At 37.7% G+C, this 25344-nt stretch overlaps 1 protein-coding gene across 49 annotated transcripts in view; it reads left to right on the forward strand.

The window, feature by feature from the left end:
• Rims2 (regulating synaptic membrane exocytosis 2) overlaps positions 1 to 25344 on the forward strand; it is a 490233-nt gene that overhangs the window by 179883 nt on the left and 285006 nt on the right. For 3 of the 49 annotated variants that reach the window (XM_052747698.1, XM_052747699.1, XM_052747688.1), the window contains exon 1: positions 5498 to 6190. The exons of 40 other annotated variants lie outside the window; for them this stretch is intronic. In XM_052747698.1, coding sequence (XP_052603658.1) covers positions 6069 to 6190 — 122 coding nt within the window. In that variant the 5' untranslated portion in view covers positions 5498 to 6068. Of the gene's footprint in view, positions 1 to 5495; positions 6191 to 25344 lie in introns of those variants that run through there. 6 more of the 49 variants (XM_052747689.1, XM_052747690.1, XM_052747681.1 and 3 more) reach the window with 5 other exon arrangements.

The raw sequence follows: 25344 nt of genomic DNA on the forward strand, positions 1-25344 counted from the left end.
ATAGTTCAGTCTCTTGAGAAATCTATAGATTAATTGTTTATATTAGAAAGCAACTAGGCATCTACAAAAATTTAAAATCATTATACAACCTGCTTTGTTTTATTTTATTTTGTTTTTTTGAGACAGGATTACTCTGTGTAGTTGTCCTGGAATTTGCTCTGTAGACCAGGCTGGCCCAAAACTCAGAGATGTGCCTGCCTCTGCCTCCCAAGTGCATATTTAAAGGCATAGGCCACTCCTACCTGGTGACCTGCTTTAATTTTAACTTTGATTTTTTTAATCAAAGTTTAATCAGATTTTTTGTATGTGTGTGCATCATATGTGTATGTATGCAACATATGTATGCATGTTCACATGAATATAGGCACTTAAAATTAATGTAGATGTCTTCCTAGATTGCTCTTCACATTTGAGCAGAGTCTCTCTGTGAACCAGGAACTTGGCACTTGGCTAGTTGGTTAGCCATCTTGCTCCTGGGGTTCCCTATCTTCTGTTCCCATGTTCTGGGATTACAGGTGTGTGCTACCTCCACCTGACTTTTACATGGGTTTGGAGGTGAGAACTTCTGTCTTCACCCTGCCTATTGGGTGACTTTTACATGGGTCTGGAGGTGAGAACTTCTGTCTTCACCCTGCCTATTGGGTGACTTTTACATGGGTCTGGAGGTGGGAATTTTGGTCTCCATCCCGCCTATTGGGTGCTTTGCTCACTGAGCACTGTCCAGCCCCTTTATCAGACTTTGGTGAAGACAAATGTTCTAGTTGTTTTTAGATTTGAATACATGTATTTAGGTCTAAATTTATCCTCTCTTTGATCCCGAATATACTGTCTGGTTCATCCTAAGTTGATACATAGGGAAAATGACCTGTTTTGAATGCCTCCCATTCACATTTGTTAGGAAGTCTATGCTTAGTGTTTCTTGTCTGATTTGTTTTCTCTGAAGTGAATATTCCTGCGATCGTTGCTTCAGTGAAATATTTCTAATAAATGGTATTAATTTGCAAAACACAGGACAGGATTTTTGAAGATGTTCTCTGGTATCTGTTTCCCTCTCCTACACTTCAGATAGTCAATGGAACAGGATTAGAGAAGTGGGCAATTGTATCAATTATATGTATATGAGTAATGTGGATATAATACATAAAATGTGTAGAGAGGAGACTATATGTGTACAGCTATATATTTTAAGAAATTAAAAGCTCTGTTGGCACTTCTAGATTTTTGTCATGACTTCAAATATTTGTATCATCACAATCTCCATAGCTATACTTTCCATAGCTAATTTCATTAGCTATGCTTAGATACTAGTTTAGTTGTTTGCAAGTTAAAGAGTATTATAGAAAAATTGTGGTACATTTGTTTACATGTACTTATTTTTATGTGTTTGTATGTATGTGGATGTTGTTCATGTGTGAGTACAGATATGTACATGCCATGGTTCATGAAGGAAGGTCAGAGGACAGTTGAACTCAGGGTCAGGCTGCGCAGAAAGTGTCGTTTCCCTTTGGGCCACCCCATTGGGCTTACTTCGTTACTATTAAAAATTTAAAGTGAGCCAGATATTATGGCTCATGCTTTTATTCCCTATTTGGGAGGTTAAGGCAATAAGATCCCATGTTTCAGGCCAGCCTAGGCTGCTACCTAATGAGTTCTAGGTCAGGAGGTTAGCCTTTGCTATGGGGTGGGACCTTGTTTAAGAAAACAAAGTACTAGAGCTGGTGAGATGGCTCAGTGGGTAGGGATACTTGCAACAAAGCTGGATGACTCAGGCTCAGTCAGTGGAACCCACATGATGGGACAAGAGAATTGATTCCTTCAAGTCATCTGCCATGAGCGCACAGGGGCAAATGTACACACACACACACACACACACACACACACACACACACACACACACACGCATGCGCACACACACATGCGCGCACACACATGCGCGCACACACAGACGAATGTACACACACACACACATACACACATGCATGCGCACACACACATGCGCGCACACACAGACGACAGACATACATACAAAAATTAAAGCCAAATGTGCACATCTTTAAAATAACAAACCTAACTATGCCCTGAGTAATGGTGCCTTGTCAGGTAAGAAACTTGTGTTTCTTATCAGGTAAGAAATATCACCAGATTCTGACTCTTTCCTTTTGAGTTTATGTTAATTTTCTTAATATTTAACTAGCATCTCCTAGATATTTGTAAACCAAAACTTATAAATGACCATGAATTTATAAATTTATAACTCTGATTTTTGAAGATAATATAAAGAATTAGCATTAAGTTTAGTTTCCTTCTAATTTAGATGTTTCAAAGTAACAAATTATATTATTATCGAATTTCAGAAATTTGTTGTTAAAGCAGTCTATTGCTAATGGGCATTCATAGCTAAACAGAAGGAAATTAGTAAGGTGGTGTGTGATCGACTTAAGTGCTGCTAAGCACACGTTTAAAGGCCCACTCTTCACTCCCACTTCTTCTGGTTAGTGAGTATCTTGTCATCATAGGGTTATTTGTACAAACTGTTGAAAGTTTGCCTTTTCTTGTACAAAAAATGGTTATTTTCATATCCTGAGGTAATATTAGTCTTTTGCCTTTTTATTGTTCTGTTTTGTACATTTGAAATTCTTCAATTGTATCACTAAATATTGTTCCAAAATGCTTTACCAATGTAGGCTATTGCCCATATGATGATCACTTGGTCAATATTTTGCCTATTTAATAGGTGAAAAACCTTGTTTTCATGTTTTGTAATTATTTTAATTACTCTTGGATTGAACTTGAGGTGTGGATTGGCATTTTATATGTCTACTTAAGTGGCCTTTGCTTTGAAATGTTTCTGAGCACTTCTGAATCCGGGAACTCTTAACGAGCCTCCTGTTTGCAGTGAGTTGCTAAAGATCTTAGTAGAAGAGCCACACAGAGCAGAAGGTATCTCCTCATCACTTCCAGTGTTAAATTCCATTTCTACTAGACTAGATAGAGAGGAGGTCACTCTTAGTTGTGGGGCATTTCTTCATTTACTTAAGTTCTGGAAAAGGGAAGTCACAAGTATTATCTGCCACTGCCATCTGCTGAAGAGGATACTAGAGGCATGCATGAGAAAACTATAAATATTTTTTGATGAATAAATGTGATAAAATTACACCCGAATGTAGTAGTTAAATTTTTGTATCAGTAATTTGCTTCTATAAGTTCTTTATAGTGAGATTTCTAAATACTGTGTATTGTAGAGTTTATAAAATACATTATGTACATTACATATTTAATCCAATAATAACTCTAGAAGATGAATGAGAGTGCTGTTTTGATTTGAAGAAATAAGTATATACTAAATATATAAAATGAACATCCTGGGGCATTATAGCTAACAAAGGTTCAGCCAGCGCTTAGTTAGATCCAGTTCTTTGCAGACAGACTGTGATTTCTGTTCTCCTCATGTTGGTTAATTTGCACTATAACAAACATGAAGCCAATAGCTTTAACAGTCTTTGCAACACTTGAGACCATGGCCAGTTACAAAGTCCATCAAATCACAGTGTTTTTATTCATAAACATAGTAATTCTTCTCTTCATGAACTTTATTGCATGATGTGATACTGTGTGGTAACTTGAAAACAAGGAGGCAAACAGATGAACATAGATATACCAGAAAATCGAACCTTTCACTGATTTTTCTATTCCATCTATGGAGGTTACTAAAAACTAACAATTTAATAAAGTCTGCATATCTTTTTATTTAACATGTTTATTGTACACTGACTGTATTGGGCACTGTGCTAAATGACTAAAACAGAATTCAAGACACAATTCAATGGATGAATGAATCTTTCAAATTCTGTTGGGTAACTACATGGATTTTACTTTCTCATGTACTGTAAAGAGGAAGTGAGGTCATGAGGAGAAGGCACAGTGCAGGACAGAATCTAAACCTGAAGTCTTGCTTTGCCATTGGATCCACTAAGAGTTCGAAGGACAAGGGAAAGGCAGTGATGGCGATGGGGAGGGTAAGAAGTACTGTTGAGGGATGTTGAGGAAATAGGAGGAAACAGGACAGTAGGGTCAGCAGTATGTGAATTGTATGGAGAGCGTATAAAATAAATCTCTGAGCAAGCCCGTTGATGTAATTTTGGTTAATTCAAGGATTCGTCTTAAAAATTCATTTCAGTGATATCTCTGGTGCTTAGGCCACCTTTGAAACTCTTACTGTGATCTGCCCCCAGATCTAATTTTCAGATACAGAAGAAACACTTTTTTAAACAATAAAACATGCTTTATTCTATATTCATATAAATTATCAGACTTGTTTCAAAAGAGCCTTATTTATAAAAATTAAACCTATGTACAAGAACAGTTATTTAGCTAGTAAATCAGATATTGTAAGCCATGAAATTAAGCCAAAAGCAGTAAGAATCTTAAAAATATATGCTTCCATTTTGTAAAAATTGACCATTTTAAGATCAAAATTATCAAGTTATGATCAGAGTCCTAAAAACACACAGCATGTAGGGTTTCTTCTGATTGAGGTAGATGGAAGAAACATACTTAAACTTACTATGCATTAAAATGTAGAGATGCTTTCTCTTAATTGACTCTCCCTGATTAGGTCACTGGGTAATAGTTTTACTGTTCATCACTACAGAATGGCTTTTTTATAGTAAGTTTTGTATGTGCCAATGACTGTGTGCACATATATAGAAAATGGAGAGCAGGGACACATGAAATGGACAATGTGAAGACTCATTCCAAATACTCTTTTAAAAACTGTGCAGTCATTAAAGTCCTATTTTCCATTCTCTATAAAATGGTAGCAGAACTAACATATAAAGTATTTTCTGGGCAATAAAAATAGTTAAAAGGCCCTTGAAAACTGAAAATGTTCTTTATGAATGGACATGTGTGTGTTTGACAAGTAGATTGATGGTCAACTATAAAATATGAAGTAATGACATCAAAATAAGGGCATTCTTAGTTTAGGTCAAAGCTCGAGCTGAGCATCTTGGATAAATGGCCCTATATATAGAACCACTAAGATTTTATCCGAGACAGTTATTGCAGAGGATGGATGCTGATTTGAGAGTGTTCTAAGACCATCGTTGGAACCTTCAGGAAATAGGCTCTTATACTGAAATAAATTGAGAATAATCGATAAAATATCTCTGATCATGGTTACATTTTTTTATTTATAGGAAAGATTTTATATAACGTGTCATTTAGTTGGATTTTAATTAAGATGGTAAAATATTTTTCTATAATTACATAACCCACTATATAGTCACTGTATAGAGTCTTTAAAAAGAGACCAGAAGGAACACTATTAACTTTTCTTTAAAAATAATTTAGGGTGGGTTAAAAAAGAGATTAGTATGACCAAGTGCACGTTTTCTGAGTGTACTGTGCTGCAGAGTTACAGCCTGAAAGCTGTAGGTGGTAGAAGCCTGTTGTCTGTCATAGTCTTATTACTTCGTGATATTGAAAGGAGAACAGAGCACTTATTTTTAGTGTTTCAGTCCTGTGCAGTAGCTGGAAGAGACACATTCTCTGGCTGAAGTCATTCGTTTTTCAGAAAAGAGAAAGAGGCTGGAAAAATGCATAATCTCTCTTCTTTCCCAGTAGCAACATTGAGAAGATACCTTGTCCCATGTTTATTACTTTCGAGATTTTATTGCCGGCAGCCAGATGTGCAGAAACTCCTGACGACAGCATATATTCATTGCGTGTTTTTAATAGGCTTAGAGAAATATGAGTAGAGTACATGAAAGCAGCTCAGCCTCACACTTCAGCTGGGAATGCCCAAAAAGCTCACTGCTGTTTAGAATTCTTGCTACAGTCAGGAGAACGCCGAAAGCTGGCCGAGCCCTGAGTCTCCTCCGACTGAATTAGAAGAATAATGACTGTACAATTAACTATCAACCTCTGCTCATTTAAGCACAGTTTTCACAGAGCTCAGGAGAAATATGGAACTTGATTGGCATGTTTTTATTTGATGGTGTCTGCGAATAGATGACTTTTAAAGACAGGTGGTAAGGAAAAATAAAAGGAGGATAAAAGGAAAGAAAATGCAATTTGAGACATTGCGCCAGGTCTGCAATTCTGTTTTATCTCATTTCCATGGGGTTTTTTCATCCCCACCAAATATTTTACAGAATGAGCTTTTTGGACAAACGCTGAACAATGCAAGGTAAGTAAGGCTAAAGTATATTTTTTCTAATATTATTTTCAGAGTAGTAATCTTGTATGTCTATGACATTGTTTGCCTTGAGGTATTACTAATATGGGTGCTGTTTTTTTTTTTTTAAGTAAAATACAGCATTTACATAGCATTCTTAATTTGATTTTAAGAAGGAGAAATCTCTTATTTTTAGGGCATATTGAGAATATTAAATGTAAGTAGATTGACCTCTGAAACATAATACAGATCAGGCTGTTTCACTGTCTCTTTCCTAATAAATAAAATGATTAATTTAAAATGCCTGATGTTTTTCCTGCAATCATGGTAGTGATTGCATTGCACATATAAGCATCGCACTGTATAATCATGTGTGATTTGTTGGAAAATATGAATAAGCAATCATGCGTGCTCTTGTAAAACATGCAGAAGATGATTTCTGGGCTAAGACATTTCTCTATGCAGGGTAGATCAATAATAAGCTGTATTGTGAAAACTGCAGGCAATGCCTTGTATTCGGTTTGCTTCTTTGGGAGGATTCTTTATTTTAAATTTCTACTGTTCTTTCAACTGATCATTTTTTTTTTGTGGTGAAGGTTGTTCAGTTATGAACATATGTTCTAGATGGTTTTTCTGGCTCACACTAACCAAGGTATTCTACTGAAGAGAGCTTTAAAGATGCAGTCTTATCACTAGGCTCTCTCCTCATTGAAGTTGTTCAGCCTTTGAGACTCTCTCCTGTTCTATAGCAATATTAATAAAAAATACCCCATTTAGACAAAACATACACAGGGAAGGACTGAGACAGATGTCTCATAACACAGAAATACCCTGAAATTTTCTAGAAACTGATGGAGGGGCTAACAGTGCTTGGAGTGCTGAATGGTTTTATTGATCTACTTCTTTTAGGACCTCTGAATACTGTGAGGCAGCCCATTTTAGAGATTAAAAAAAAAAACCCTCATTATACAATATGTATCTTAATATAGCAAGTGAAAAGGATGCCCTGAAAATGTGTTGTCACTTTAAAATTTTCTTGGTGGCAAATATATTTGACCTTTTCTTTGTGTGTAGAGGTTTTTTTTTTTCTTAGTGAATGGACAGTGTTTTTCATTGTTTACTTTAAGACTTACCTAAGGAGTGATGGTGGATGAAATGCTGGGGTGTTCTACAGTAGGCTCCTTATTTTAAGACATTGTTTTCTTATTCAGCAACATATCACCTTACTTTCTTTAACTTATTGTAAAATTATATATATTGTGTCATTTTAAAATACAAGTAATATGTGGCTTTCTAAAAATTTCCATGATCAAGCTACCAGAGTTTTAGAATGAATGTTCTTTTATAGTCTTATATTTATGGTTTTGATATGGAGAGTTCCCATGTGCCTTGGTCCATGCTCCCTGGAGAAGCTGTGTTGTGGCAGCGTGGTGGGGCACAGGTTCTCAGTTAGGGTTGGCAGTGTGCCATTGCTCTGCCATTGCCTTGGCCTTATTTGCTTTGTTGTTGACATGTTTATAATTTCATGTATTTTCTTTTGGCACAATTAAACAATAAGTTGTGAAATTTCTAGTGCTTCCATCAATCAATATTGTTTAGTTTTCTCAGAAATACTAGTAAACGATGAACTTATTCCTTTTTAAAAAACAAATCATGCCTTTATAAGTTCTTAATGTCTTATTCTTTAAAAAAAATGGCATTAATTTACAAATTGCTCTTTAGAAATAATCAACTACTTCATTTATTTTTATGATTAAGCAAAAGCATTTGTGCACATAGTTATTTTGGAAGTATGGAGAGTATGAAATAAGTATATGAATTCCCAATGTGTATTACCACATTTAACAGTTTTGGTTATATTTTGTGTTTAGATTAGATAAATGGATTGCTTCAGTTTCTTTATTCTGCTTCAGTTCTCTTAAAAAGAAATGACTGTGCCTCAGCAAAATGTTACAGTTAATGTTGAAGCAAACCCAACCGCAGCATATTATTAAAGTTTCCTTCTTCCACAACTTCATGGAAGGAGGGGCTGAACTGTCATCCTTGGGTGCACTCGGAGTGGGCCTTTCCGCTGGTCTGCATGCCAGTGCTCCGAGTCCTCAGTTACATAAGCCACTTCAGTTGGGGTTGGTATGTGAGTAGTACAATTTCCTGTTTAGATTAGTTGGATGGAAGATTCAGTCTTTGTGCTGAGATATTAGTTATAATATTTGAAGTGACAGGAAAACAACATTGTAGGTTTGGCCAACTAATTTTATTCTGAATTGCTTTTTAGGAGAAATTACTAAAATTCGATGCATCACTTGTGGGAAAATCCATTATGAAAAGGGGACCCTGCCTAGCAGTTTTGAAATTAAGACTTTTCTTAGGTACCATTCCTGTTTTCAAGTGTGTAACTCAACTTCTATCAGCTTTTTGGTGGCAGTGAAGTTGTTTTCTATGACATATTAGCAATAAAAGGTTAAAAGCTGAATATCTTTTTAATGTGCTCTAAAAACATTTCTAAGTTCAACTTGTCAAAGAAGGAAAGATTTTATGTATACCAGTAATATTGTGCAAATCATAAGTCACCGAACTGGAGATTAATATGGATTGCCAAATCATTTTATTAGCTATAACTAGTAGATATTTATTAGATTATTTAGAGTAGTTTTTGTTTGGAAACCATATAGTTTAACTATCATGCTTCAGGCCAAACGTTCTTAGTTGGTTCTCTCTTCTTCATGGGCCTTCAGTACCATTTTAGAGCATCAAGGAGGCAGGAGATACGATCTGTTCTTCAGCAGCTAAGATGAGACAGCTAATGACCCAGCAATGAAAACGGAAAGTGCCTGGATTCTTGTAAACCACTGCTGATGGCTTTTAAGGAAATTCTTGTCATCTAGTCTTCTCATTGTGAGCTCATTTTCCCTCAAATTAAACCGTGGATTACCTGAATCATCAGTATACAAGTCCTCAAGTGCTGAATTCATCACGAAATCTAATTTTTAAGTTTTGCCATCCTGGCTTTGGAATTAAGGTTAAATATGTTTGGACTCCAGAAACTCTCTGTCTATGACAGAGTTAACAGTTGCTATGGGCAACCCTCAAAGGAACATAACAATGACTTGTTTTGTAATAAAATTATGTAAAAGTATACTTTATTCTCTAAATTTTTCTCTTTTTTGGTTTTTAGCATTGTCATACAGTGAAGAAATACATATTTTCCTTTAGATGCAACTATTATTTTGGTCATTAAATGTATGACAGTCAGTTTGCTGTTCCATTTGACCAGATAGGGGCACAATAAGACTGGAATTTATTCAGAAAAGATACTATAAATATTTTTCTCTTTGTTGTGCATATATGCAATGGGATATGCAGAATTTTTAAACTAAGATAAAAAAAACCCAGTAGAGTAAGGACTATTGTTTTTGTTGGCATTTCTAATGGAAAGTACAGGAACTGCATGAGCTACTTTGGCTAGAGTAGACCCATCTTAGACCTATTGTCCTTGATTGCTGTTAGTGCTACTTTTTTTCTCACAAAAGTGTTTGGTGGTAAATGATAGACCACTATGTAATAAAATGAATTATACATCTTTAACTTACCTAATGGAAGTAACATCATTTCTATTGTAACATTACAACAATTCTAAACATCAATGTTTTGCATGATTTTACAAAATAAATGTTTATTTAGGATGGTAGTATTTATGGTCAAAGTATTTAATCCTTTACAGACCATTTACTATTGCTTTGGTTTATTATGAAACCACTAATTTGTGTTCATAAATTTTGGCACAGGCACTGTTAGTCATGCCTGGGCATTAATGATTGCTCTGACATTGAGGGAGCAGCGTGCTTTCTTTTCAGAGCTTGAGGATGCCGTCTGCACACTGTATTGTTGTGCTTGGCACAATCATAGCACAATCATTTTTCATTTTAGGAATGCATTTCATGGACCGTCTATATTCAGAGGCATAAAGAATTGAATTCATCATGAAATGTAATTGTTAATTTTTGTGATCCTGGCTTTGGAAGCAAAAGGAAATATGCTTGGATTCTAGAAACTATCTTAACATGCACTGCATTTAGTTATCAGTGGACACAATTTATGTATATAAACTTTATTAAGTATATTTGTAATCATTATTATAGCCATGGAAGGTTATTTTTACAATTGTTTGTGTTTGATTTCTGAGAAAAATGACTTGAGTCAGATATGTGTATCATTGACATTTTTACAGAAATATTTATTATGATCTTTGTATATCATAATTAACATGGATGCTTAATAATTATATTGGTTATATTTAAGTGATTTCTTCAATGACCTAACTTACAAAGCATCTGCTTTTGATGATAACTGATAGGTTAATATAAATTGCAATTTTCTTCTCAACTTATACTAATCTTAAGGAAGTTAAGCTAGTTATTAGTAACTTTACCAATGTTGATGCTGTTTGTTGCATGGTAAGATGTAGTTATTTAATGTGTGCTGTGGTCCTCTGAGCTGTATCTATATCTAGTTGTGAATTACTCACAAAAATTTATGCCCTCAAGAAAGTCAGTCCTTGGAGGCATGTGCAGTTTGAATTTTGATTCTGAAATTTGAGAAATTCGATGCGATTCTGAAACGTGGGTGAATACTTCTTATGGGGAACTTTAACCATTGCAGTAGGGGCGCTCTATTTTTGCCCAGTACTTTAAGGCCATACTTTGACAGAGAGGATGCTTTCTTTGGAGTTTAACTCAGAACTATATCTGGTTTAGAATATGAGGCACAAGAATCATGTTGAGTTATCAGAAACACAGTTTGAAACTTTTCTGGTCCACCACTGTCTTATTACTCTTGAACAAACTAAAGTCCAATTGCTTAAGTAAAACTCAAGATTTAGATGAACTTATATCCATGTCAACTTTGTCATCTTTTACTGTGAGACTTTTGAAATACTGATTCGCCCCTGACTTTCTGTGGCACACGTAGCTGTATGGTTGGGTATGGTGCTTTGTGTCCCTGCTTATTCTCCGTGCTCTCAGGTGCATGTGTACCTGCCAGGAAAACCAACACATATGCTGTTATAATTGCAGTTAAAATTATGTGTGTTACATACATGTATTCCCCTTCATTGATGCATAACATTCCATTTTATGAACACATCACGATCTTACACAAATCTTTAGTCTGGACAGATAAGTTTATGAATTTCTAAAATTGGAATTTGTAGATTACAGGGCATTTTATATAGTTAGTCTTATAATGGTAGACTATTTTATAAAATGGTTGTACTCTATAAGCTTCCACTGACATGTCTGAATTTCTGTGGTAAAAATACTTTGACAAAAGCCACTGAACGGAAGGGTTTTACTTGACTGTTGTTCCAATGGTTATACAGTCCATCATGTTGGAAAGGAGTGGAGACAAGATCAGAGGCTGCCAGATCACATTGTGTCTTGCCTTTGGGAAGCTGAGAGAGAGAACAAGACACCAGGCCAGTCTACAAAGCCTGAGGCTCACCCCTGGTCCATCACTTAAAGACTTCACAAACAGCCCTGCCTGCCAGGACCAAGTGTCCAGCATTTCCCATTTGAACACAGCACTTCTGACACACTTGCTATTCCATTGGCTGTGTTTATTACTATTTTTACTTGAAGGCAACAGTAGTTCTTGATATTAGTTATTCTATGTTTGGTCATTTTAATGGGTTTTTAATGTCATTTCCTTTTGAGCATTTTTTTTTTTAAATTTTCCCAATAGCTAACTATGTACATGAACAACTTTTTAAGTGTTTATTGGCCATTTGTTTATTGGCTTTTCTGTGGGGCATCTGCCCTCTTGTTCTTACAGTTTTTATTTTCTATGGGCTATTTAAAAATATTGCCAACTCCTAAGTCAAAAACCATATTCTGTTTACCTTTTATTAGATTGAGTTTTAGAGTTTTAGATGAAATCAACCACAGATTAAATTTTGTTTCTATACTGTGAGCAGTGGGGGTGAGATTCATGGTTTTCCAGATGGTAGTCAACGTCCTCCTGTGAGTTACTGAAAAGACTTAAGGATGTGTCTCCTATTGGACTGTTCTGAAGAAAGCTAACATAGACAATTGAATCATTGTGTAAATGTGGCTCTATTTCTGAACTCCCTTTTCTGTTGTATTCGTTTATTTGTGCATTTTATGTAGCACTCTGATCTTTATAGCAGACTGAGTCAGTTAGTATGTCTTACACTTGTATTCTTTTCATGTGAAGTTGGTGTCCTTATACGTGTTTATCTGTCCTTAACTCACAGTCCTCTCCATTGCCCTGTCTTACACTGCTCTTTGGACCTCTTCCCCCACACAATCCATCTGCTTTTATGATCTATATATCTATATATTATATAAATCTAGATTCCTCATATGTGAGCAAACAGGTAATATTTTTGTCTCAGTTTGGGTTATTTTGCTTAAAATGGTGACCCTCAGTTCTATGGATTTCCATGCAAATACTATAATTTCATTCTTTCTGATGAAATAAGATACCATTGTATAGATATATCATGTTTTCATTTAATTATTTAATCTTTAAAATGCATGCGCATCCGTGCAAGGACAGGCTCATCTGTGTGTGAATGTGGATGCGCAGGTGAGGGAGCATGTGTGTCAGGGGTCACAGGAAAACTTGCGTGTTGGTCCTTCCACCTTGTTTGAGGCAGTGGCTTCATTGTTTGTTACAATGCATTCTAGTCCAGCTGTCCTGTGAGCTTCCAGGAATTCTCCTGTCTCTGCTTTCCATTTTCCAATAGGAGCTCTGGGATTACAGATAGCTGCTTTTGTGTAGGTTAAGGGGATTAGAAATCTGATCCTCAGATTGGAGTGGCAAGCATTTCATCTACTAAACTGTCTTGCCAGCCCATAGGCAGATTCCACATCTTGCCTGTTGTGAATTGTGCGTAGTGATCTTAGATGTGCAAGTGTCTGTATGGTACACTGACATCTGTTCTTTCAAGTATATTCCTAGAAGTGGTGGGGTTGAGTAGTTCTACTTTGAGGCTATTGTATGTGTGTCTGTTGTGTGAGTGTGCTCATGTGGATGCAAGAAGTTGATGTTGAGTTTCTTCTTAAGTTGTAAGATAGTTTCTTTTTGAACTTGGACATTCTGATTTGGCTACACTGGCTGGCCTGCTGGTATACACCTGCTCTTGCTCCCCAGAGCAGCAAGCATTTACCTGACTCTACCAACCCTCCACCACTGAACTGTTTCAATAACTTTCGGTTCCAAGTGGAGACAGGGATCTAGTATTATTATTTTGTATGCAGATGTCCAGTGTCCCCAGCATCATTTGTTGAAATGCTTATATTTATGTTGATATGCAGTTTTGGCAACTTTATTGAAAATCAGATTGTTCTAGCTGTGTGGGTTTATTTCTGTGTCTTTATTCTGTTGGTACACACACACACACACACACACACACACACACACACACACACACACACGCTGGTTCTGTGCTGTTTTTCTTACTAAGCTTATAATAAGTTTGAGATCAGGTATTGTGACATCTTCAGTGTTGTTCTTACTGTGACATAGTTTTGATGTTGTATATGTTGTCACTACGAAATTCACTCCCCAGTTGTTATAGATGTTTTGTAGACTGGTTGTGTTTTCTACACAAAGTCATCTCCAACAAATAGAGGTCATTTTTAGTGCTTATTCCGTATGAATGCCATGTCTTACAACCAATAATATATTAAAGATATATTAATATAATAAAAACGAAGTGTGGTAAGTTTGCAGGAATGGTGTTGTCCTTACATTTGACTTTAAATATTTTTGAGGATTTGCTTAAAGTATAAATACCATGAATTGCCTTCTATCAGGTAATATAACGAGTGTCTGACATTGTCAAGTCAGAATGCTAACTGAATCCTAACTCTTCCACTTCGGTGTGTTGCTGACCAGGTACGTGGGTTTTCTGAAGAAGTGTCTGTGATTGCATTGCACTATTGGCCTCTATGAAGTAAAACATTTCTGATATGATGTAAATGATAGCCTGAATGTTTTTTAATTACTTGATTAAACAGTGAACTTTTATTTCTACTTATTCTTTTGTGTGTCAGGTTTTTATTTTAACTTAAAGTTGCATCTTGAGCCTTTGTGAATTGGCTTATTGGATTTAAACTGGGCAACTGAAATGTGATTTTTTTGTGCAATAAAAATCCAAACAAAAGTTGTGAAAGTCTCCTAGTTTAGTTTGGTTTTGTTTTTGAGACTGGGTTTCTCTGTGTGTGGCCCTGGCCTTCCTGGAACTTGCCCTGTAGACCAGCCTGGCCTCAAACTCACAGAAATCCACCTGCTTGTGCCTCTTGTGTGTGTCACTACTGCCCAGATTAGTAACAACTTTTTTTTTTTTTTTTTTTTTTTTTTTTGGTTTTTCGAGACAGGGTTTCTCTGTGTAGCTTTGCGCCTTTCCTGGAACTCGCTTTGGAGACCAGGCTGGCCTCGAACTCACAGAGATCCGCCTGGCTCTGCCTCCCGAGTGCTGGGATTAAAGGCGTGCGCCACCACCGCCCGGCCTAGTAACAACTTTTAAAATCATGAATAAGTTGGGATTTTTGAAATGCTTTTTCTGTGGCTGTTGGAACTGTATATTAGTTCCCTTTACTCTGTTAACAATGTGAGTTATGCTTTATTTTTAATTAAACCAACATGGCATTTCTGGGTAAATCCCACTTGGTAATGGTATGTTATTCATTATATTATTATATATATTGCCGCTTGACATTTTCTTTGGTTTTGATAAGCATTGCCTACATCTGTGTTCATAAAAGATCCATTATAGTTTTTTTTTTATTGGAACATAACATCTTTTGCAAGTTTTCCATTAAGGTTATTTATATAAGCACATCTTATTTTTAAAAATAACTTTAACACTGTTTGCCTTTTTTAAAAACAATTATTTTTTGTGTACGAGTGTTTTACCTGCATGTATGTATGTGCGCCAAGTACGTGCCTGTTGCCTCTGGAGGCCAGAAGAGGGTGTTGGATCTCTTGGAACTCGAGTTCTGGATGGTTGTGATCTACCATGTGCACGTCAGGTGCTCTGTTAGAACAGCAGGTGCTCCTGACTGCCGAGCTCTTTCCAGCCCAGCAATCTCTCTTTTACAAAGTACATTTCTTCAGATTTTAGTGCAGTTAGTGATATCCTTGAATTCAGGTCTGTTTTGTTTAGATATTTGCTTCACTTTGGTTTGTTTTTCTGCTGTTTTAAAAGTTGGATGACTGTGTTTGGGAAATCTATTTCATCTACTTGCTTGCTACAGTTATAATACCATTAGATTTGGTTGGTTGTACTTTCGTAAACTACTTAATGTTTGTTTCATATCATTGAAAACTTATAAACTTATAACCATATAAATCCATTTACTCTTTCCTTTGACCTTCTATATGTCTTTTTTCATTTCCTAACTTATATACTTTATGACAGTGTTACAAATTTTCCTTTTTTTGTTTGTTTGTTTTTTTTTTTCCACGTGGAAATGGTTTATTATAATAGGAGATAAAGAGACAGGAAAGACAGAAAGGAGAGAGAGAAAGAGAGGTGTGCGCACCTCATGGCCGGAAGGAAGAGAGGAGCTGTTTGGTTTTTTGAGATAGGGTTTCTCTGTGTTGTTTTGGTGACTGTCCTGGATCTCACTCTGTAGACCAAGCTGGCCTCGAACTCACAGGCTCTGCCTCCTGAGTGCTGGGATTAAGGGCATGCACTACTGCTGCCTGGTACAACTTTTCCTTTTAGAGGACTTTTACTAGTCTTTTGTAACTATTCACGTACTTCTCATTTCAATAGTTTCTCTTTCTGTAGACTCCTCAACATGGAAAATTTCTTAGTATTTCTTGAAATGCAGATTACTTCTCTGCTATTCTTACCTGGAAAGCCTTTAATATTCTTCCTTGTGATTATTTTCACTGCGTGTAGTGTTGTGTGGATGGCTATGCCGTTTTCAAGCTGAAGCTCTGTTGCTTACGTGGTCTTCCCAGTCTCCGGTGGATGAGTAGGTCGTTCACCAGCATTGCTGTGTTGTCTTCAGGGTTCTCTTGACTGCCGCCACAGCTTGTTCTTCATCTTCCGTTTGTCATAGCTTCACTTGACACACTTGGACACGGTGTGCGTTGTGTTTCAGATTTTGGATTTGTGAATATCTGTCTCACTCTGATTTGATAATTCTTGGCTGCTGTGAAAACCTTTTATCTCTTTGTAAAGATTTTTCATTCCTCTGATTGTCTAGTTACATGCATCTGTTTGTAGATTATCTTAGTTTCTGTAATTTTTCGATGGAATGCATCCTCCCCTTTTAGATAGAAAAATGATGATTTTTCATACAGTATATTCTGATTGTGGTTTCCCTTCCCAACTCTTCAAAGATCCTCCTCCCCTCCTCACCCACCCACTCACTCACCTCCTCACCCACCCACTCACTCACCTCACCCACCCACTCACTCACCTCACCCACCCACTCACCTCCTCACTCACTCACCTCACCCACCCACTCACTCACCTCATCCACCCACTCACCTCCTCACTCACTCACCTCACCCACCCACTCACTCACCTCCTCACTCACTCACCTCACCCACCCACTCACTCACCTCATCCACCCACTCACCTCCTCACTCACTCACCTCACCCACCCACTCACTCACTCACCTCCTCACCCACCCACTCACTCACCTCACCCACTCACTCACCTCACTCACCTCACCCACCCACTCACTTCACCCACCCACTCACTCACCTCCTCACCCACCCACTCACTCACCTCACCCACCCACTCACTCACCTCCTCACCCACCCACTCACTCACCTACTCACTCACCTCACCCACTCACCTCACCCACCCACTCACCTCACCCACCCACTCACTTCACCCACCCACTCACTCACCTCCTCACCCACCCACTCACTCACCTCACCCACCCACTCACCTCCTCACTCACTCAATCTCCTCCTCACCTCACCCACCCACTCACTCACCTCACTCACCCAACTCCACACCTTCTTTCTCTCTCTTTAGAAAGCAAATTTAAGATCTGTTCTTTTATGATCAACAGGATAAAAAGTTTAGTGAGTTTTTAATTACACATTTTTCATTTTTTTAAAATTACCATTTCATTTTTTATTCTTTTTTTGTAATTTCTTACCTTTTTACTATTTTCTTTCTCATTATGAGTCCCTAATCTTTATTTTCTTGGACATTGTTGATATAGGTAGTGTCGTGAAACATCTTTCTTTGCTAATTTTAATATCCAGGTTGTATCTCCTTCCGTTTTAAGTGGTGACTTTTTCATGTATTAATTATGTTTTGAATTGTATTTTTCGTGTCTTTGGACATGAAAATATTTTATCTGTTTCCTGGAGTATGGTTTGATGCAGGATCTTGAGCTTTACCACGAACTATGTTTTCCTTGAGGTGATGGTAGCTGAAATGTTATTATTTTAATTTTATCCGACTTGTATATAAATGTTTAATTAGAGTGAAAAGAAAAAGAACAGGAATACTTATTAGAATAAGGAATACTTATTCCTTACATTCTCAAGAGATGTACTTCCAGTTCAGTGGTTTTCTTTTCTTCTCTTCTCTTCTTTTGAGTCAAGGTCTCAGATATCACAGTCTTTTCTTAAATTTTCTATGAGGCTGAACGTGGCATCAAACCCAGGCCTTTATACATGCTAGGCAAGCACTCTATCAGCTGATCTACTTCCCCAACCCACAAAAAAAATTTTGTACAGGAGGTTATAAAGAAAATTTCATGATGTTTATAATTAGAATGAGTAGGCTAAAGATGAAATTCTAGTTTTTAGAACAATGTCTAAGCTTAAAATATGACTATCTGTGATTGTGAACAGTCTTTAAAAATTTTTAAATCCCCACACCTTATTTTTTTACAATCTATTTCTGAACATTACTCTTTTTGTGTGTTCTTCTATGGTACACCTCAATTTCAAAATGAAATGTGGCAATCATAAGAATAGGACTTGCTGCATTTTCTAGAAAAACTGCACAGCTTGTTCTAAGAACTATTTACACAAAATGCAAATCTGGAGATGAAAATACATTTGAAGCTTAAGGCAATGTGTGCTTTAAAGAATATTATCCTGTTTCCATGAAGCGCATACAGTGAAGGAAATGCTTGTTTGTATTCTTTACTATTGGTATTGTAACAAAAAACAAAAACAGCTTCAACTAAATGAAGTACCAAGTTGGATTATATAATGCAAATATTGTAATTCTTTACCTGCTTATGTGTAAGTCTTATTTTTTTCTACTTTTTCATTGATTCATTTTCTGTTTTATAATAACAAATGACTACAAATTGAATAAGGTAAGCATTTCTTTATTGTCTTGCAGTTTTATAATCAGAATCCCAGTTGTACTCAGATGGATCCTAGGGCTGAACCCCAAGCATAGAATGGCCATCTGACAGCTTCTGGCAAGAGTTTATTTCACCTGCCTTTGGATAGTTGGCAGCATTTAGTTATTCCCAGCTGTCACACAAAGTCCCCATTTCTTTGGAAATTGTTGGGGCAGGGCTGTTTCTTAGTGTTAGAGGTCTCTTGTAGTCCTTGAATTAGGGTTCCCTCATCCTTCAAAGCCATTCATGATTGGCATGTCCAATCCTAATGCTTGAAATATTTCTTATTTTTTTCTACTACTAGCAAGAAAATATTTGTGCTGTTCAAGGAATCCTGTGATTGAGTTGAAGTATCACAAGTTATGTTTCATTTGATGAACTCTGAGTCAATGAATTAATAACCTTAAAACCAATGTGAAGAAAATTTCTTTCAATCAGATGACACAATGCAGTCACAAATTCAGTGCCATATTGAAGTCATATGGTTTTAGATGGAAATTTAGAATTTGAGATAAAACATTTTCAGAATTTTCTTACCAGACAGCATAAAGAAGAAATATTTAAATTGAAATCATACACATTGGTAACATATCATAAATGAATACAAATTGGATGCTTAGACTAGTGGATTACAATATTATCTTTAATCCTAATTCTGTATGTTTATGTTCAACAAAATGGTTTGACATCTCTCCCCACCCTGTCTGTGTGTGTGTGTGTGTGTGACCCAAGGAGTTTCATTAGGGTTAGTTACAGGGGCATAGATGAGGTTTGTTTTGTAGTTTTTTGAGTCCTTATGTATTCTGGGTAATAATCCTTTGTGACAAATATTTCTTTACTGCCATTTTTATTATGCTTACTTTAACTTATCAATTTAAAATTAGCAGGCTATAATCTTACATATTAATTTTCAGTAGAAATGGGTAAGTTCACTTGAAAGCTATCTAATCATTAATGTTTGATTTGATTGGGATCTTGTAGGAAAATTTTTGTGCTTTTATTAAACTTCTAATTAAAATTACTCCTTTACCTGATATGTGTTATTTAAACTATTATAGTAACTTACTACTTAGAAGAGATTCAAGTACAACTTTATGAAAATTCGTTTACTTTAATTTTATTTATATTACTTATTATATAATATGTTTGATGGTACATAAGTGTAAAATGTTAAACTAGTATGTGCAAGTACAGGTCACCATAAATTATAATGTAGAATTCCAGTGTTTGCCTAATGCCCAGGACTAGACCAGTATAACAAGGGGAAGCCAAATAAAAATGTGCCCAGCTTTTAAAGTGTTACCTTCTGTCTGTTATCATTACCTTTTCCATATTTATCTCACGAAAGTCAGACATTGTGTTAGCCAGTTGGTTGTTTATTCGGCGCCTGCATGAGGGCAGTTGTTAGTCTTCTGTACCCAGGCGGCTTTCTTTTTATCTCTTCACCACTGCCACCGTAGCTCGTGTTCTGTTGGGTTACTTCTCCAAAGGTAGGTTTTCTTTAACTGTTTTATTTGTGTATGTTTTATGTGTGTGTGCTCATGTGGGAGTGTGAACACGTATGCTGTGGTGTGTATGTACTTGACTATGTGTGTGTATGACGTGGAGGCCAGAGATTGACACTGGGCTTCTTTCTGATCATTGTCTATTTTACGTTTGAGACTGGGTCTCTTACAACCTGGAGCTCACCAATTTGGCGAAGCTAGCTGGCTTGGAAGTCCCAGAATCTGTGTGTCCTGCCCGCAGTGCTGTCGTTTCTGGTCCCCCCCCCCCCCCCCCCAGTGCACACGGCTTTTCCTGGGGTGTTGGGGACCTAAACTAGGTCCTGGTTGCCCCGCAGTCACTTCAGCTGCCAAGCCTGCTCTCTAGCTCCTGCCCTGTGATTTGATTTTTTACAAGGAAACATTTTTTCATGCAGTGTATTCTGAGCATGGTATCCCCTCCCCCAGCTCTGCCCAGATCCTTCTCTATCACTGCTCTAGAGGACATGGGACCTGAGAGAGAATGGAGTGGGTGAATGAGGCAGACTAAAGTCTCATGCAATAGTCAGCTTTATTTAGAGCCCCAGACAGTTTATACTCTGAGGATTAAGAAAGGTCACATGAGTAAAGTTCTCATGAGTTCAAACTGTATACAATTATAAGGACAAGCCGCATATGACAAAAACATTTTTCTGTATTGGCGTAAAAAGGATACTTTAAACATTTCATTGAATAACAACAGCAAGGAATGGGCAATCTAAGTAAACTCACTCCTAACCCCTCCACCTGGGAGGAGCATGAAAACATTCTAAGAACAGTTGCATGTTCTGAAGAAACTGAGGTCACAAGACTCTTGCCTGGTTTTTTTAGGGGTGTTCTCACAAGCATTTCATCCCTGGAATGTGTTCTGACATTTCTCACCTCCCTACCTGCCCAATTCCGTGACTTTTCTTTCTCCCTTTGGAAAACAATCAGGCAAACAAACAAACAAACTGTAATTAAAAACAAAAAGCACAACACACACACACACACACACACACACACACACACACACACACACACACACACACACACATAAAAATACATAGTCGGAAACCATAATCTATAAGCAAAAGACTAAAGAGGCAAAAATGACCCAACCAAGCAGTGTGAGACAAGTGTACAGCAATACCGATGAGGTAGGTCATTTTGTGTTGGCCTCCACTGCAGGGTGTGGAGCCTACCCTTAAATGTGGTTAGTGTACCCAGTGAGGCTCCGTTGGAGAAAATGGATTTTCCTTTGTAGTCGATAGTGATTGCAGATAGCTGGTTGGTTAGGGGTGGCAGCTTGTGTCCACTTCCTTCTCAACACAGGAGCCCTGTCTGGCTTGAGCCTGTGCAGGCCCTGGGTGTGCTGCCCAGTCTCTGATTTCATAATGTCGGACCGTCCTGTTGTGCCTGGACAGTACTGTGCCCTGGAGTCACCCATCTCCTCTCACTCTGAAAATTTTCTGTCTCTTCTTCGAACAGCTCCCTGAACCCTGAGGAGATGGGTTTGCTTTGTAATTTAGACTGCCATTAATCTCCTGAAATTCTTCCAGTTCCTGAATGTATATATCTCTCCTCCCACTAAATCCTTTTATAAAGTCCTTGCAGTTAAAGTGCTTATCTGCTAATGGCAGCACACTGGTCATCTTCAGTACTGTTTTGCTTTCTATTCTTATGACTGTGGGTTCATTTGCCTCCTCTTTACGTTTATTGTATATAGTTTCTTGTGGAGATTCTACTTTTATGATTCATTTAAAGGAAGCTCATCTGTCAGGCAGCTACATAACGGACAACCACCTTGTCAAACTCAATTTTAGGCTTTTCGTGATAGTATTCTCTCTTTCTTATTTTTCTGTTTTTCTTTTGTCCATTGTCACTTTTGTGATGAATATGTTTTTTTCTTTGTTCTTAGTGCATGGCCTTTGTGGAAACTCAACTGATTGCCCAGGGGTTTTCACAGATACCTTTCTAAGCTTGCTAATGGGACAATTTCATAGTAGCACACGACTTCAGGAAAGTATTCCCAGCTTTCAGCCCTTCCCAGTGCAGTCTGTCAGATTCTGCACAGTCTGTGCTGTGCGTGTTCTCCAGCTTCATTGTTTCAGTGCTCATCCAGTCCAGCCTGACCTCTTTCTAATACCCGAGGGGTGGAAAAGAGGGAAAGTGTGTGTGTGTGTGTGTGTGTGTGTGTGTGTGTGTGTGTGTGTGTGTGACCACTGAGGCCTCAGATCCCTTGGAGTTGGACTTACAGGCACTTGTAAGTCTCTTGATATGCTGCTGAGGTCTGAGCCTTGGTCAGCTGGTAGGGTAGTATGTGCTCCTGAGCCATCTCTCCATCCTCCAATCTGTATTTTTAAAGTCTTTTTTTATTAGTTCTTTGAGAATTTTATACAATGACTTTTTTTTCACATATAACTTTTATTTCAATAGATTGTAGTTATATACTGAGATTACATTAACACAGTTTTCCTATTTGACATGTTTGCATAATTTAGTAATCAGTTGTTTGTATGAATCCAAAATTTAGTACCATGATTTTATATATATATATATATATATATATATATATATATATATATAATTTTGCAATACAATTCAGTTCTACATATCAGTCACGGATTCCCTTGTTCTCCCCCCTCCCATCCCCCTCACCTTCCCCCCATTCCCACCTCCTCCAGGGCAAAGCCTCCCCCGTGGACTGAGATCAACCTGGTAGACTCAGTCCAGGCAGGTCCAGTCCCCTCCTCCCAGGCCGAGCCAAGCGACCCTGCGTAGGCCCCAGGTTTCAAACAGCCAACTCATGCAATGAGCACAGGACCCAGTCCCACTGCCTGGATGCCTCCCAAACAGATCAAGCCAAGTCTCACCCATTCAGAGGGCCTGATCCAGTTGGGGACCCCTCAGCCATTGGTTCATAGTTCATGTGTTTCCATTCATTTGGCTATTTGTCCCTGTGCTTTATCCAACCTTGGTCTCAACAATTCTCGCTCATATAAACCCTCCAGAATATATAAGGAACTCAAGAAATTAGACATCAAAATGCCCAACAGTCCAATTATGAAATGGGCTATAGAACTAAACAGAGAATTCTCAACAAAGGAAACTCAAATGGCCGAAAGACATTTAAGGAATTGCTCAACATCCGTAATCATCAGGGAAATGCAAATCAAAACAACTCTGAGATACCACCTTATGCCTGTCAGAATGGCTAAGATCAAAAACACTGAAGACACCTTATGCTGGAGAGGATGTGGAGCTAGGGGAAGTCTCCTCCACTGCTGGTGGGAATGCAAGCTTGTACAACCACTTTGGAAATCAATATGGTGCTTTCTTAGAAAATTGGGAATCAATCTCCCCCAAGATCCAGCTATACCACTCTTGGGCATATACCCAAGGAATTCTCAACCACACCACATGAGCACTTGTTCAGCTATGTTCATATCAGCATTGTTTGTAATAGCCAGAACATGGAAACAACCTAGATGCCCTTCAACTGAAGAATGGATAAACAAAATGTAGTACATATACACAATGGAATACTACTCAGCAGAGAAAAACAATGACATCATGAGGTTTGCAGGCAAATGGATGGATCTAGAAAAAATCATCCTGAGTGAGGTAACCCAGACTCAGAAAGACAAACATGGTATTTACTCACTCATAGGAGGATACTAGATGTGGAACAAGGATGACTGGACTGCTACTCACATCACCAGGGAGGCTACCTGGAAAACAGGACCCCAAGAAAGACACGGGGATCGCCCAATGACGGAGAAATGGAAGAGATCTACATGAACAGCCTGGACATTAGTGGGGGTAATGAAGGGCGAGGGTCGAGGGAAAGAGAGCTTGGGGGAGCGGGAGATCCCAGCTGGATCAACAACAGAGAGGGAGAACAAGGAATAGGTGACCGTGGTAAATGAAGACCACATGAGAATAGGAAGAAGCAAAGTGCTAGAGAGGCCCACAGAAATCCACAAAGATACCCCCACATCAGACTGCCGGCAATGGTCGAGATACAGCCCGAACTGACCTACTCTGGTGATGGGATGGCCAAACACCCTAATTGTTGTGCTAGAAACCCCATCCAACTACTGAGGGATCTGGATGCAGAGATCCATGGCTAGGCCCCAGGTGGAGCTCTGGGAGTCCAATATACAATGACTTTTGATCATATTTACCTTCCCCAACTCCCTCAGATTCTCTGCCTTGTCCCATCCAATTTGTGTCTTGTTTTCTGCCTCCCCATTAAGGCCAGTTTGTGGTGTCCATATATTCTTAGATGTGTGGCTTTCCACTGGAGTGTGGTGGATTTATCAGGAGCTCCACACTTGAAAACTGACCCTTCCTCTCCTAGCAGCTAACACTAACCATACTTCATTCTTAGCTTCTCTAAGACCGTTCTCTCCGCCTGGGCTCCACTTCGTTATTTTGAATGTTGAGGTGTTGTTCATAGGGAGAAAGCAACTGGGAGACTTCATTCCACTTACAAACCCTGGCTTGTGTTGTGTCCTGTCTACTCTTGAATTGCTTACTTCATAAACTTTGCAGAGTTTTATATTGCTTATGGCAAGAAGACAAAGCTCCTGAAATCCATTGTTTTACAATAATGTGGTAAATGTTCATGAATGTACCATCTCAAACTAGAGATAGAATAAGACTTAAATGTTTTTTAACCTCATTCCATTATATTAACTTGTCCAATTTATGCTAATCAGATTGAGCCCAAAGTTCCCAATTCTTTTCTTTTTATATAGATTCTCAATCTATATACCCCTGAAAAGCATTAGTTGTTTCATTTTTATAAAAAGTTAACTCTTCTGCTTCCTGCTTAATTTTATACTTCACCTATATTGCTCTGGGATATGGTAGTTTATTCAGCTGCTGAATAATATATTTTATACAGTTATAGCACATTTTGTCCACTATTTTTACAGATTTTTTTAATAGTTTTGCTATTATGAAAGTGCTACAAATATTTTTTAATATGCTCTCACGAGTATGTTGGATACATTCCACTCCCATGTTAACTGTAGGTGGTGATTCTAAAGTGTTTTCCCCCTGGGTTTTTAGGTCATGGCAATTCAGTGTACATGCTTCTGCACTATGGGAATGAGGTGGTCTATCGACCAAACCTTGAAGAAAACGTTGGATGACCTAACCAGAGCTGCTATGAGGGATCCTTGTCAGTTTGACTGGAGCTCATGGTGATAGGAGAAATGAGCTTTCAATGACTGTACTCATACCAGAATTTTCTTTCCTTTCTATTAGCACACATTAATTAATTTT

This window comes from Peromyscus californicus, unplaced genomic scaffold, assembly GCF_007827085.1.
Source record: "Peromyscus californicus insignis strain IS unplaced genomic scaffold, ASM782708v3 Scaffold_20__1_contigs__length_68692818, whole genome shotgun sequence".
Classification (NCBI taxonomy): domain Eukaryota; kingdom Metazoa; phylum Chordata; class Mammalia; order Rodentia; family Cricetidae; genus Peromyscus; species Peromyscus californicus.